This window comes from Propithecus coquereli, unplaced genomic scaffold, assembly GCF_000956105.1.
Source record: "Propithecus coquereli isolate 6110/MARCELLA unplaced genomic scaffold, Pcoq_1.0 Scaffold221, whole genome shotgun sequence".
NCBI lineage: Eukaryota > Metazoa > Chordata > Mammalia > Primates > Indriidae > Propithecus > Propithecus coquereli.
In genome coordinates, this window is record NW_012147301.1 from 1989943 (window position 1) to 2004709 (window position 14767).

At 39.0% G+C, this 14767-nt stretch overlaps 1 protein-coding gene across 1 annotated transcript in view; it reads left to right on the top strand.

Annotated features, from left to right (window-relative positions):
- VWA9 (von Willebrand factor A domain containing 9) overlaps positions 1-14767 on the top strand; it is a 41038-nt gene that overhangs the window by 17235 nt on the left and 9036 nt on the right. Inside the window, exons 2-9 of the mRNA XM_012644856.1 lie at positions 441-596; positions 1386-1504; positions 1932-2074; positions 4126-4218; positions 6132-6276; positions 7692-7825; positions 10810-10928; positions 13750-13815. Coding sequence (XP_012500310.1) covers positions 441-596; positions 1386-1504; positions 1932-2074; positions 4126-4218; positions 6132-6276; positions 7692-7825; positions 10810-10928; positions 13750-13815 — 975 coding nt within the window. The remainder of the gene's footprint in view (positions 1-440; positions 597-1385; positions 1505-1931; positions 2075-4125; positions 4219-6131; positions 6277-7691; positions 7826-10809; positions 10929-13749; positions 13816-14767) is intronic.

Genomic DNA, 14767 nt, shown 5'->3' on the forward strand with positions numbered 1-14767 from the left:
ATGTGAAATGGGTCCTCATGCCATTTATGACATTGGTGTCTTAGGTACCCAACTCTTTATCTAAGAGATGAGGTTCTAGTTTTAATACAATTAAGAATTGGTTATGAATGTTTTTGTCCTTTTTTTATGAATGTTTTTGTCCTTTTTTTTTAAGTGTTCAGAGGCAAGCTTTAAAAAAAAAAGATTTAATTAGATGAAATAGAGTAAAATGCATTGATCTTAAGTACACAGTTCACTCAGTTTTGACAAATGCATACACCTTATGTAACCACAGCTATAATTAAAATATGGTGTGCTTTACCCCCTATAGTGTAGAGTAGGGTTCCATTCACCCCACAAAGTTTCCTCATGCCTCTTTCTAGCAATGAAAACACTGCTAAATGGAACCGCTTTATATATGTAATTTAATACACAAACCTCCTCTGTCTTTTTGCAAACAGGTTGTTCTGGTGACAGATGGCTGTCTTGGCATTGGTAGAGGGTCACTACGACATTCCCTAGCTACTCACAATCAACGAAGTGAAAACAACAGGTTTCCACTACCTTTTCCTTTCCCATCTAAGTTATATATCATGTGCATGGCAAATTTGGAGGAGGTAATACCTTTTACTAAGTTCTTTTTAGTTCGATAAGGTATATTTTAGGGCTCAGTTTACTTTTTAGTATAGACCGTTAATACTATATTGCATATACTATAACACAGAACTCCATTGATTTCAGCTGAGGCTGATGACTGTCTATTTTTGAAAAGACTCTGGGTCTCAAATGTTCTTTGAAATTTCAGAGTGTTGCTCCATCTAGGGAACATAGCTGGAGTTGTCATGTATCCTACTGATGAGTGCTGAAGGGTCAAGGTGTTCTTTTTGGTGTTATTTCCCTCCTTGAGGACTTCTTATGTTTATTCTACCAGAAATGTTGACAGAAGTATGCTTTGATTTTTTTGGCAAAGTAGCATTACTCTGATGTATGTTTTATTAAACACTGTACTTCCTGGTTTTCCTAGTTTTCCCATTTATTTTGGAAAATTATTTAACCTTTCTTCACCTCAGTTTTTCCCTCTGTAAAATACAATGATGGTTCTTATCAAAAGGTGTTAGAAATACTTTGGAGGGAAAATGCTCTATAAATACTAACTGTGGTCATCTCTGAGAATCTTCATAAAATTACTTCTGAAGGAAATAGCTCTACTGGTGTCATTTTATATATCATTCCTCTGTGGTAAACTTGAGTCAAAATTGTTATAGTTATTTTCTTCTCACATAGGCTGTTTTAAAAAAATCATCTGTTATTTATTGCCTGTGTTATGATAAGGGCTTTGACCTTGGTGTGCTGATAATAATTTGGCATTTTGTGCCACTTTAAAGGGGTCATCTCTTGCTTTACAGCTTCAGAGCACCGATTCCTTAGAATGCCTTGAACGTCTCATAGATTTAAACAACGGTGAGGGGCAGATTTTTACTATTGATGGCCCTCTGTGCTTGAAAAATGTACAGTCTATGTTTGGGTGAGTATATGCTTATAGCTTTTCTGCCTTCTTTACAATCCAGTATTATAATTTGACATCCAGCAAGTATATCTACTTTAATATTTCTGATTATGTCCCTTCTTTTCCCCAATTTGCACAGTTTTCAGATAAAATGATTGGTAATAGTGATTTTTTTTTTTAAGGTTCATTCCCATTTAAATTAAGCATGGCTGAATCTGTAATGTCTATAGATATTGAATTCCTTACAACTCAGCAGTTTCAAAGATTAACTTGATTTGGGGCTCTTCAGAATTGAAATTTCCTCACCAGAAATGTCAGCTTTTGTTCTTTTTCACAAATGGTCAGATCTTAGTTTTGGAGCCAACTTGAAAACAAACTTTGCATCTTAAAAAACTACTTTTATATATATAACATTACTCTTCCTATAACAATTATTCTATTCTAGAAAATTGATAGACCTGGCATATACACCTTTCCATGCTGTTCTCAAATGTGGCCACCTAACTGCTGATGTACAAGTCTTCCCCAGGCCAGAACCTTTTGTTGTAGATGAAGAAATTGATCCTATCCCTAAAGTCATTAACACAGGTAACTTAAAAAAAAACTTCCTTGGTTTTTCTGTTATCCTTGTGACTTGTACTCTTCTCTCTCTAGGAGAGTTGAAAAGAAATGTATATTCTGATACAGATTGAGTATCCCTTATCCCAAATGCTTGGGACCAGAAGTATTTTGGATTTTCAGATTTTTTTTTGGATTTTGGAATATTTGTATTATACTTAGTGATTGAGCATCCCTACTCTGAAAATCCAAAATCTAAAGTGCTTCAGGGAACATTTCCTTTGAGCATCATATCAGCCCTCAGAACGTTTCCATTTTTGGAGCATTTTGGATTTCAGATTAGGGAAACTTAACCCGTACTAGGGTGCTGTTGTCATCAGCACTTGGATTGGAGGATGCATTACCTAAGGGGTAATATTGGTCTTTTATGGTGAGGTCATGACCTTGTATTATGACTAAAAGAAAGCGATATGCCACTGCTTTTACCTGGTTCGTGTTGCTTGTTCTATGCCTAGCTAAGATAGGCAAAGCGAAGAGTCAAAAATAGCAAGGAGAGAAGACTTGTCTCCTATTGGTGGGTGGATTCCTGGAGTGATGGGTACATGTTAAACCTCTTGGGGATGGCTGTCATCACTCTTTCAGTCACCATGTAGCCGTGGTACCCAGCATAGTGTCTGACGTTTGGTAGCTACTCAGTAGGTAATTGTTCAGCCGATAAATGATTAAGTGCATAGTAAATCCTCATGGTTTTGGGTATACAGATTTTAAGGAGTTTTAGAATGAAAAGCTATGAACAGGCTTTTTATTTTTTGTGTCTTTAGCTTCTGGCTCTCTTGAAGCAAGTGATCCATCTCTTTCATTATGACTAGGCAACAGTGTATTAACCTGTACCAAATGTCTTGTTGCCTTCGAATCAGTTAGATTTTCCTTCCTTCCCATCCTTTTTTGATGAATAACTTTGAATAGATCTTTCCTTTCCTATATAAACTTTTAGTCTAAGATATTTATTATAGCTTATATTTTAAAATATAGTAGGCCTTTTTCTACTCAAATGATAGATATCTAACTGCTTGTGCTGACTCATTTGTTATTCAGCTAAGGGAGGTATTAACAGCAGATCTCCAGAGAAGTACAATGTACTCACCATGATTCTGATTTTTTTAAATTGTTTTAAGAATATGGGTGTGTATTTGCCTAAAAGACCGAAAAGCAATTCAATAAAATATTAACTGAGATTTCCTTTGATGAAGAATAATGAGTGACTTTATTTCTCTTTACAATTTATATTGTTTTGTAAGTTTTTATATTATGTAATCAGAAAAAGCTTTTTGCAAAATTCTTTTGGTTACATTTATTTCAGATTTTCAACAAATACTTTTAGTCTTTAATACAGCTATAAATCAGAGAAATCATTGTCATATTTAGACTGCTTTACCTTGGTGTTGTAGAAAACGTATTTCTTTCTCAAGGAAACTTTTTTAAACATTTTTATTATTTTTTAATTAATTAATTTACTTAGTTATTTTTAGAGATAGGGTCTTGCCCTGTTGCCCAGTCTGGAGTGCAGTGGCATCATCGTAGTTCACTGAGGCCTAGAACTCCTGGGCATAAACAATGCCGCAGCCTTCCAAGTAGCTGGGACTACAGGCATGAGCCACCACACCTGGCCAGGAAACATTTTTGATGCAGTAGCTTTACTCTCCAAGGAAGGCTTATTGATTGAAGTTGTTGTGGAAGTGTTTGAATATGGTGCCCCCTGGTGACCTGAACATCCCTGACTATACAGAGAGATTTGACCTTTAAGCTTTTTGCCTTGGCTGGGGACCTAGCCTCATAAAAATAAAGTTTAGCTGATTTGTCATATAACTTAAATTCATTAAATAAAAGACAGTTATCATTTCCCAGGTTATTTAAAATGCAAATTATTTGAAACTCATCCACAGACAAGTCCAATAACTTTCCCAGCCCACCTAAGCCCACTGAAATCCCCACCTAAGCAGCGTGTTTATGAAACTGATACATAGAAAATGAGGTACTTTCCCATAGTATGAATTAATTCTATGTTGATTCCTTCCTTTCAGATTTGGAAATAGTGGGATTTATTGATATAGCTGATATTTCAAGTCCCCCAGTTCTGTCCAGACATCTGGTCTTGCCTATAGCACTTAACAAAGGTGAGTTCTCTTCCTATTCCAGTGATACACATGAAGCATCTTATTATCTAAAGTTATTCTTAAATGTTAGATAGTAGGATAAGTAGCCCATGTTGTAGAATTTAGGGCAAAGGAATAGTTACAGGACTGGATTTTTGAAAATGGAATGTTGCCTACTATACCAGAAAAGTAATTCTGCTTTTCACTGTGGAGAACATTTTGATACATACTTAACATTTGTTGGTTTGTGAATCTACAGTGGAAGTCCTCTTTAGAGATGATAATACTTAGTCCCTCATTCAGGGCTCTGCCTTTCCTAGTAGAGACATACTGAGAAAGCCATGGTAGTTATCCGAAGGTTGCTTCTGATAAATGTGAAAATCAAACACAGCTTCATAAACCACATCTGTTCTTTGTTCTACTGGTGCCAAGCACGTAGTAGATACTCAGTATATACTGGTGAATGAATGGATGAATCCAGGCCCTTGTGAGTTCTCATTACTACAGAATATGCCTCTCTAGAAACTGTAAAGTCATGTCCCCAAATTCATCATCTCTCTAGAGGACGCTAGCCTCTAGCTCTTTAAAATTCTCTTTGTCTCTGTTCTAGGCTGACCATCCACTTTATATTAATCAGCTTTCTCCAAGAAGTGTATGTAGTGAATTAGATTTCCACTTCCTGAGTTGCGATCACATTCCGTTTATGCCTAGTTATCTCAGTTGGAGTGTTGGGTATTCTGTAACCACTCAATCACACATTCACAGATGGAATCTTGCAGCCACAGATGGCTTATTGTGATCACTGTTTACAATTTACCTTATTATTCTCAGAGAACAACCAGATTTTCCTTATTTTTAAGGTCCTAGGGGAATTCTGTATGCCCATAGAATTGCCAAGAAACAAATGGAGCAAAATGGCATGTTTATGGAGGGGAAGAGCAGAAAGAAAAATATGGGAAGGCAGAATAGGGCCATATTGTAAGGGCTGTTGAATACACAGCTAAACAGCACAGATTCTTCCTATTGAATTAGCAAGTCTTTGAACAGGACTGAGCAGATATTTTCATAGGGAAGTTAACTGTAGGAAGATTCATCTGTCAGCAGGATATATGAGGGAACCTAGAGTTGGAGACAGTCCAGTAAGTAGCTTATAGTCATTGTTTACCTTTGGGGACTTGGATTCAGGCACTGCCTGATGGCTGTCAGTTAAGAACATGTCTGAGGCTGGGCTCAGTGGCTCATGCTTGTAATCCCAGAGTTTCAGGAAGCTGAGGCAGGAAGATTGCTTAAGTCCAAGAATTTGAGGCTGCAGTGAACTGTGATCACACCACTGCACTCCAGCCTGGGAGATGGAGTGAGACCCTATCTCTTAAAAAATAAAAAAACGCCTGACACCTCTGTATCTGGTTCTGTTTAAATGAGTGCCTGAAACCCCAAGATAGCATCTTAAATGAGCATTGGAGTGGAACTGTGGAAAATGGATTTTTTTTGCAGCATCTTTACTGAGATATAATTCACATATCGTATACTTCACCCATTTAAAGTGTGTAATTAAGTGGCTTTTAGTATATTTACAGAGTTATTATGTAACCATCACCTTTTTATCACCCCAGAAAGAAACCCTGTACCCTTTACCTATCAACTCCCACGTCCCCATCTCCCTAGCCCCAGATAACTACTAATAACCTTTCTGTCTCCATAGAGACCTATAGACCTATTCTGGATATTTCATATAAATGGACTTCATATAACATGTGAAAACTGATTTTTATGTGCACGTTGGAAAACTGGAATGAGTTTTTCCTACTTGTTATAATATTGCCATAGAATTCCGTACACTTTCCTTTCAAGGCTAGAAATATCCAAGAGTGTAATTGGAGCTTGGGGTTTTTATACCTAATCTCAATCTGACCTATTTTCTCTTCTTTTTACAGAAGGTGATGAGGTGGGTACTGGCATCACTGATGACAACGAAGATGAAAATTCAGCCAATCAGATTGCAGGCAAAATACCCAACTTTTGTGTCCTGCTTCATGGCAGCCTAAAAGTAGAAGGAATGGTAGCGATTGTTCAATTAGGGTAGGAAACTTTGTTTATATTTGGTTGAATGAAATGGAAAATCAGTTCACAAAGTAAAATATTTCACTGACTTTTCTGAAAGAAAGGTCCTTGTCACCTTTTTTCTCTCCCTGCCACACCATACCCACCTGCTGTTATCCTCTAAACTGCTCTTTAAATCATCCCCTGGAATAAGTATCGAATGAGCCTTTTAATTGTATTGCCTTTGTATTATGTCCTTTCTCTGTTTTCCTCTTTTTTATCCTATCCTTTCTAGGATATATGGGTTCTGGGTATAGCAGTGCTACTAGCTTGCAGTAGGATCTTAGACAGGATTCACAGACTCCTCATCTGTAACATGAGAGGGTAGAACTAAATGAAAAAAAGGTGCCGATAACATCGAGCATTTTACTACGTACCAGGCACTCCTCTAGGCACTTTTATGTTAACACATTTTAACCTTCACGACAATAGTATGCAAGAGGCATCAACATTATCCTCATTTTATGGATGAGGAGACTGAGGCTTAGAGACGTCATGAAACTTACCCAAAGTCACACAGCTAGTAAATGAAAGAGCCAGGATTCTTACCCATGCATTCCGACTGCAGAGCCTATACTCGTAACCACTCCGCCGTATTCCTTCCCTGTGAGGAAAGCTCTTCTAGCTTTAACATTCTCTGCAGTCTGAAAATCTGCAAAACTATCTGCAATAGTTTTAGAAAATAGGTCAGATTGAGATTAGCTATAATCTTACTGTAATGCCTATCGTTGGAAAAGAGGAGGTGACTGATCATCTCCTGGCCATCATCTGGGGTTGACTGATATAGAAGATCAAGGTTAGGATTAATCAGAAGAAGCATGGCCCCACTTCTGCTGCTGTTAAAATTAGCTGGTCCAGAAAGAAGAATGCAGTTCTTCTTATTAGATATTAGTCTGCCATATTTCATGGCACCCACGCTACTTGTAGTGGCCCTGAATATGAGAATCATCCGGAGCCCTTTGAAAAGCTGGGCAGAGTCTCTCTTAAGGAATGGGGTTTTGCCTTGTACCCTGTGTTGGAGGGCTTCTCTGTGTTGGTGCTGCTGTGAGTGACTCATGGAGGCAGCTGAAAGGACCTGTAGGTCACAGCCTTTACTCCCCGTCATCAGTTACTTACTGCCCTTTGTGATTTGTTGTTTCTTTGAAGACTGCTTTTGATTTCCATATATACATAATTTAACTTGATTAATAATACATGTCCCAAAAGAATGGGAGTATTATGAGAGAGCAATATACATTTTCAGGTTTAGGATTTGATTTTGGTAAAAGTTATATGCCTGATTTCAAAGCAGAAGCCTGTGTCTCTCAAGAGAAAAACACAGGCTCGCTAGGCTTATTTAATTTGACAGTTCCAGGCTTGATGCTCTTCTGATCTTCCATCTTCTCTCCATCTAGTCCTGAATGGCATGGAATGCTCTACTCCCAAGCTGACAGCAAGAAGAAATCAAACCTCATGATGTCTCTCTTTGAGCCTGGCCCAGAACCTCTCCCATGGCTAGGGAAAATGGCACAGTTGGGTCCTATTTCAGGTATAATCCCGATCAGATTTTACTTATCTTGACTTTGTTTTCTTTCTGCTGTTTTGAATATCTCTAATTGTGCAGTCAGAGAGCTGCCTGATCTCCCTTGCGGATATGCTGTGGTCTCTGATGATGCTGGATGTGTACATGGAGAACCCCAGGGAGAGTTTGACGTCTGAAGTCCTAAATTTCACAGCTCAGGGGGAACCAACATTTAGATTACTTTAAGTAAATATAAACACTTTAACTGCTTAGAGTGAAAGCTAATCTCCATAAATTTTTTTATTCTTAATGTACTATTTTCAACCCAAGTAATTTCTAGTCATTCATAGATAATTTAATCCATCTTTCTTCTTGAAACTGTTTTCCCTTAGCTTTCCTGACATGCTTCTGGTACCTGTCTGACTTTTTCTTTTATAACTTTTCCTTCTCTTGTTGTCTTGTCTTTTCTTCCTCTTGCCTCACAGTTTTGACATGTTGTTCTTTGCCTTCTTCTCTTGGGTTATTTTTCTCTCTTGGTTCTTTCATCAGCTATAATAGCTGTAGACTCCCCAGATTTGTAACTCTAGTCCCACCTCATCTCTCCCTGGAATTTGAAATATCATACTTCCAGCTCCTAGTTGGATCTCTCCACCTGGATATCCTGCCACAGTCTCAAGCTCAGCATGTTTGTTACAGACACCATCGTCCCCCACCCCTTCTCCTTAAACTGTTCCTTCTTCTGATTTTCCTACTCCTTTTGATTTAGGCCTTTGTGCTACTAGCTGTTCTGGCTCCAGCTGTGGAGTCATCCTTGACTATCTGGGCTCATTTCAATTTCAGGAACACCTACCAAGCAACCTGTTCTGTGCCAGGCCTAGGGGATAAAAGAGTTAGGTGGAGTTGCTCCAAGTCTAGTGGGAAGTAGAGTAATAAGCACAAATTAGAGTTAGCCTGTAGGGAGTGATGATCAGCTCTGCCTAGAGAACTCAGCAGAATCTTCACAGAGGAGAGAGAGACATCCTAGCTGAGTTTTGAAGAAAAGGAGGAATTAGCTGAGCTAATGAAGGAAGAAGGGCATCCTGGACAAATGGAACTCCTATAGAAAGGAAAGGAGCTGGAACACAAAATGTGGGCTTGGGCGTGGGAGGGGTAGAAGGTAGGTTGGCAGTTGGCGGTAGCTAGAGCCGAGCAAGCCTTGTCTGCAATGTGAAGAGCCAGGACTTTATCCTGCAGATACTGGGAAGCCACTGAAGAGGAGTAATGTGATCAGATCCTTCTGGCGACAGTGAGAACAGGGGGCTATCAGAGAGGAGGCTTTGTGTTCTAGGTGCTGGTGCCTCCTGGGGTTGTTCAATATGGCCATGACCCAAGTGAGAGATAAGAAATTTGCATTTAGAGACATAACTCTGTGGAGTGCAGATTTGAAAAGGCAAGGGCCTGCGGTTGGAAGTTACTGTGACAGTCCTGGAGCTATGAAGATGCAGGCCAGAATAGGGCAGTTTCTGGGGGTAAAAGATATTTGGGAGGTAGAACCAACAGTATTTGGGTATGAGAATGAAGGCAAGAGAAGAGTTGAGAATGTTCCCAGGTTTCTGATCTGGGCTGCAGGGTGGAGGTAGTACTATTAATATTAATTGAAATAGAGAAAAGAGGAAGAAGAGTAAATTTGAGAAGAACATACTTGGTGCATGTTGAGTTTGTGCCTATGAGATGTCAGTGGCGGTGCCTAGAGACAATTCGGTAGGAGTCTGGAGTTCAAAATAGAAGGCAGAGTTGGGGATATAATTTTTAGTTGTGTGTTGCCAATAGTTAAAATGTTGAGAATGAGGGAGATTGCTTAGGGCAGTGGTTCACAAATATGAGTTTTTGTGTACAAAAGTAAAACTGGAAGAAATAGTGCATGTTCTCACTCATGTGGGAGCTAAAACAATTGAGCTCGTAGAAGTAGAGAGTAGAATTGTGGTCCTTAGACGCTGGGGAAGCCTAGTGGGGAGGGGCGGATAGGGAGAGGAAATGGATACAAAGCTGTAGCTGTAAGAGAGGACTAAGTTCTGGTGCTCTGTAGCACTGTCGGGTGAATATGGTTAATAATTTAGTGTATAGATTCAAAAAGCTAGAAGAAAAGATTTTAAATGTTCAAAACACAAAGAAATGACAAATGTTCAAGGTGATAGACATGCCAGTTACCCTGATTTGATCATTGCACATTGTACATTTGCATTGAAATATCATTCTGTATCCCATAAATAGATACAATTATTACATGTCAACTCAAAATAAATAAATAAATAAACCTGGAGAACTTGTTTAGAAATCTCAGTGGGGCCAAAAGATTCTGATTCAGTAGGTCTGGAGTCAGGTCCAACAAAAGTATTTCTTCTCTTGTCCTTTTCCTTAGTTTGGCTATATATAATTTTCCTCTTTAATTTTTTTAATGTCTAGACTTATGCTGTCTAATCCAGTAGCTACTAGCCACATGAGGCTATTTAAATTTAATTAAAATGAAACAAAGTTTAAGTTTGACTCAGTTCCTCAGTCACGTGAGCCACCTGTGAAGTGCTCAGTAGCTAGTGGCTACCCGATTGGACAGCACTGGTTTAGAACATTTCCATCACCGCAGAAGGTTCTGTTGGAGAGCTCTGGGCTAGACTATATAGAATTGCAGTATATATGTACATACATATTTTTGAAATGTGTATTTTACCATATATGTGTATATATTTTACTATAAAATGTGTATATTTACTATATAAAGCGGATAAATGAAGCTTGTTTCTTTAAAAACATTAAGCTGTTTTCACTTACATGGGCCTCAGTTGACTGGTTTCTTACATCAGTGGCTTTCTATTGAGAACTGGTCCCCCAACCTGACTGAAGTTAATGGATTTTCTTAATTAACAAAGTAATAGGATTTAAAAGATTGAGTGATTCAAAGAGCTTCTAGCCTAATTGGAAATGTAGTTGATTGTGTTTTGCCAGATGTCATTTCAAGAATGTCTTTTTCTTTTAAGATGCCAAAGAAAACCCTTATGGTGAGGATGACAATAAGAGCCCATTCCCCCTGCAGCCCAAAAACAAACGCAGTTATGCCCAGAATGTGACTGTCTGGATCAAGCCCAGTGGCCTGCAGGTAATATTACCATTATGTTGCTTTCCCCCGGGGACAGGAGGAGGCATTTGGGCAGGCAGGCAGACATTTGATTGATTTTCCTTTCCTTTGATACTTAGAAATTAATTTACTTCTAATGTTTGTCATAATTTCCAAAACGGATTTGAGGTAAATCATTTTTTTACAAAATTTAAAGCAGTAAGAATCCTAGAGGAAGAAGGGAAGACAATTGTACCAGGAAACTGAGGCAAAAAGATTGATAATTATATTTGTGCAGTTTGGCTCTGAGCTTCCTGCTACCGAGGTCGAATAAGAAACATGTTGGGTTATATAGTTTTTCTTGTCTGATAAAAGGAAGCATGTCAATTTGTCTAAGGAGGCACATTTTCCTGACATTGAAATTTAACATAAAATTTTTTTCACATGGTGAGGCATTGAATAATATAATGGGCGTTGTCTTTAATAGCAGTTTTGAAAAAGATTTAAAAGTCTTCATATGGTTATTTCTTCTATGGTATTTCTTCAGTAGAACACAAGCCAGGTACTCAGCCAAGGTACTCAGGGACATGTCTCCCTTCATTGACATAAAGTCATTTATACCTGTTTTTAAAAATCATTCTTCATACTTTGTTCTCCTTTGAGCACCTTTATTTACATTTGTTCCTCCAGTGAGTCCAGCCTAAGCCAAATGAAAAGAGGCAGTCAGGCCAACTGGACAACAAAAGTGGTTGTTGACTGCATAGTCCCTTTGAGCTCTCTCAAAGAATGAACCATATCTTGCCATGGCTAAGCGGGCAAAGGCCTCTTTGTTGGAAAATCGAAGTCTTAGTTTTTCCTGCTGTCCCTGACCCCAACACCTCCTTGTCAGAAGGATAATTATAACCAATTCTACCACCAGTTATATAGCTGAGTTTTTCTTAAGTTACTTTTTAAATTTTGTTTTGGTCCTGAGTGTATTTGTTTTATTTTGGTAAAATACACATAACATGAAAAGTACCATTTCAACCATTTTCAAGTGTACAATTCAGAAGCATTGAGTACATTCACAATGTTACACAACTATAACCACCCACAATCTAGTTCAGAACATTTTAATCACCGCAAAAGGAAATACTTTGCTCAATCCCATCAAACAAGTCATTCCACATTCCCCACTTCTCCCAGGCCCTGGCAACCACCGATTTGCTTTCTGTCTCTGTGGATTTACCTATTCTAGACACTGCATATAAATGGAATCTGTGGCTTTTTGTATTTGGCTTCTTTCAGTTAGCATGTTTTTGAGGTTCATTCATGTTGTAGCCTGTATCAGCACTTCATTCCTTTTTATGGCTGAATAATATCCCATTTTATGCCACACTTTGTTTATCCATTTTTATCCATTCAGTTGATGGACATGAGGGTTACCTTTTGCTTATTGTGAATGATGCTGTTATGAACATTCGTGTACGTGTTTTTGTCTGAACACTTGTTTTCAATACTGTTGGGCATATACTTAGGGATGGGATTGCTAGGTCCTGTGGTAGTTCTATTTAACTTACTGAGGAACTGTCATACTTTGCACAGCAGCCGCACCATTTTGCATTCCCACCAGCAATGTATAAGTGTTCCAGTTTCTCCACATCCTCACCAGTACTCATTATTTTCCATTAGCCATTGTAGTAGGTGTGAAGTGGTATGTCTTTGTGGTTTTGATTTGCATTTCCCTAATGACTAGTAATGTGCATCTTTTCACCTGCTTATTTTCCATTTGTATATCTTCTTTGGAGAAATGTGTCTACTCGGGTCCTTTGTCTATTTTTTAATTGGGTTGTTTGTCTTTTTGTTATTGAGTTCCTTTATATTCTAGATAGTAGACCCTTAGCAGATATATGATTTGCAAATATTTTCTCCCAATCTGTGGGTTGTCTTTTCATACTCTTGATAGTATCCTTTGATGGACACAAAAGTTCTTAGGTTTTGTGGGGTTTTTTTTGAGACAGAGTCTCGCAGTGTTGCCGGGGCTAGAGTGCCGTGGCGTCATCCTAGCTCACAGCAACCTCAAACTCCTGGGCTCAAGCAATCCTCCTGCCTCAGCCTCCCAAGTAGCTGCGACTACAGTCATGTACCACCATGCCCGGCTATTTTTTTTTTGCTATTTTTAGTAGAGACAGGGTCTCGCTCTTGCTCAGCTGGTCTTGAACTCCTGACCTCAAGCCATCCTCCTGCCTTGGCCTCCCAGAGTGCTAGGATTACAGGCCTGAGCCACCACACCCAGCCAGAAGTTTTTAGTTTTGATGAAGTCAAATTTATCTATTTTTTGCTTTTTTTGCTTCTACTTTTTGGTGTCATAACTAAGAGATCATTGCCAAATCCAAGGTCATGAAGATTTACTCTTGTTTTCTTGTAAGAGTTTTATAGTTTTAGCTCTAACATTGAGGTCTCCGATCCATTTTTAGTTAATTTTTTATATATGGTGTGATGTAGAGGTCCAACTTAATTCTTTTGCACGTTGGATATACAGTTGTCCGAGCACCAATTATTGAAGAGACTATTTTTTCCTCATTGAATGGTCTTTGTAAAAAAGCCGCTGGCCATGGATGTATGGTTTTACTGAGTATATTTTTGTGAGATGAGTTCATTTCTGTTAAGGGATTTCTTTTATCATCAAGGCTTTTGAAGGAGGGAGTGCTTTATTAATTTTTTATTAAAAGAACTCTAACATTAACTGAGAAGGGATCCTTATCTCGACTTCATACCTCTGTCCTCATTCACATTTCTTTACCGTCGAGAGCCATCCTTTTGTAGTCTTCCCCCTTTTTTACCACAGAATTCTAATACTGGATTTTTTTTTTACCCTTAATAGACAGATGTACAGAAGATTTTAAGAAATGCGAGGAAACTACCTGAAAAAACACAGACATTCTATAAGGTGAGACTGTCGGAATTATAATGGAAGAGGGTGTGCCCAGGGGATGTGCCCAGAGTAAATGGTTCACAGTAGTAAACGTGCGAGTGGCAGTGTGAACATGGGCAGGGATTCGACACAGGACTTGTCTCAGTTTTTTCATCCAGTCAAGTCAGTAGAAGTGATAGGTCTGTTCCTGCCCTAAAATCCAATAATCGGAAGGTTTAAATGGCCTTGTTCTGTGCAGCAGGTGGGTTTCTGTGTTGGTGGCTGAGGGAGGCAGCGGAAAGGACCTGTGGGTCATAGCCCTGAACCCTCCTCATCGCTCCCATAGGGGCATCCAGTCCAACCCCTGGCAACCAGCGTATGTGGCTTCTTGCGATGAGGAGTTGCCCAGAACATTCTTACTACACTAGAGAAACTGCTTCCAGGAATGACTTCTAAAATTACAAATTTATGAATTGCAAAGGGGGTGGCCCTTCAGAATCAGAGCTAGCTAATCCAGAACCATCGGTGAAGAAATTATTAAGTTACAGGGGTGAGGTTGAGTGGGGGGTGTTTAGGCTTAGTCCTTGTTTCTCCCGTCCTTCTGGTGTTTGGCTGGAGTTAAATTAAGTGTGGCAGAAGGTGTGCTGTGTTGTCATTTGTGTCCTAGCTTGCTAATCCTAAAATATGGCACACACAGCCAGCCTCAGGCTAGCCTCTCTTCCAGAGAACATAGGTGCTGCTTTGTCTGGGTGTTATCTCATTACCTTTGTTACTGTTGTCTTCAAACCTGATTATGTAGCAAGCTGGTAAAATCAAGCAAAAGCAGCTTTATTTAATCAGCGTTCAACCAGAGAGCTTCTCGGCCAGCCCCACCCCTCCCTCACTGAAGCCCATAACCCACAGAGGCCCTGGGCCGCACCCCGTGGCTGCAGCCCAGCTCTCCACAGAGCTTTCTACACACGGTCATCACTATTTGGGGTGACACACT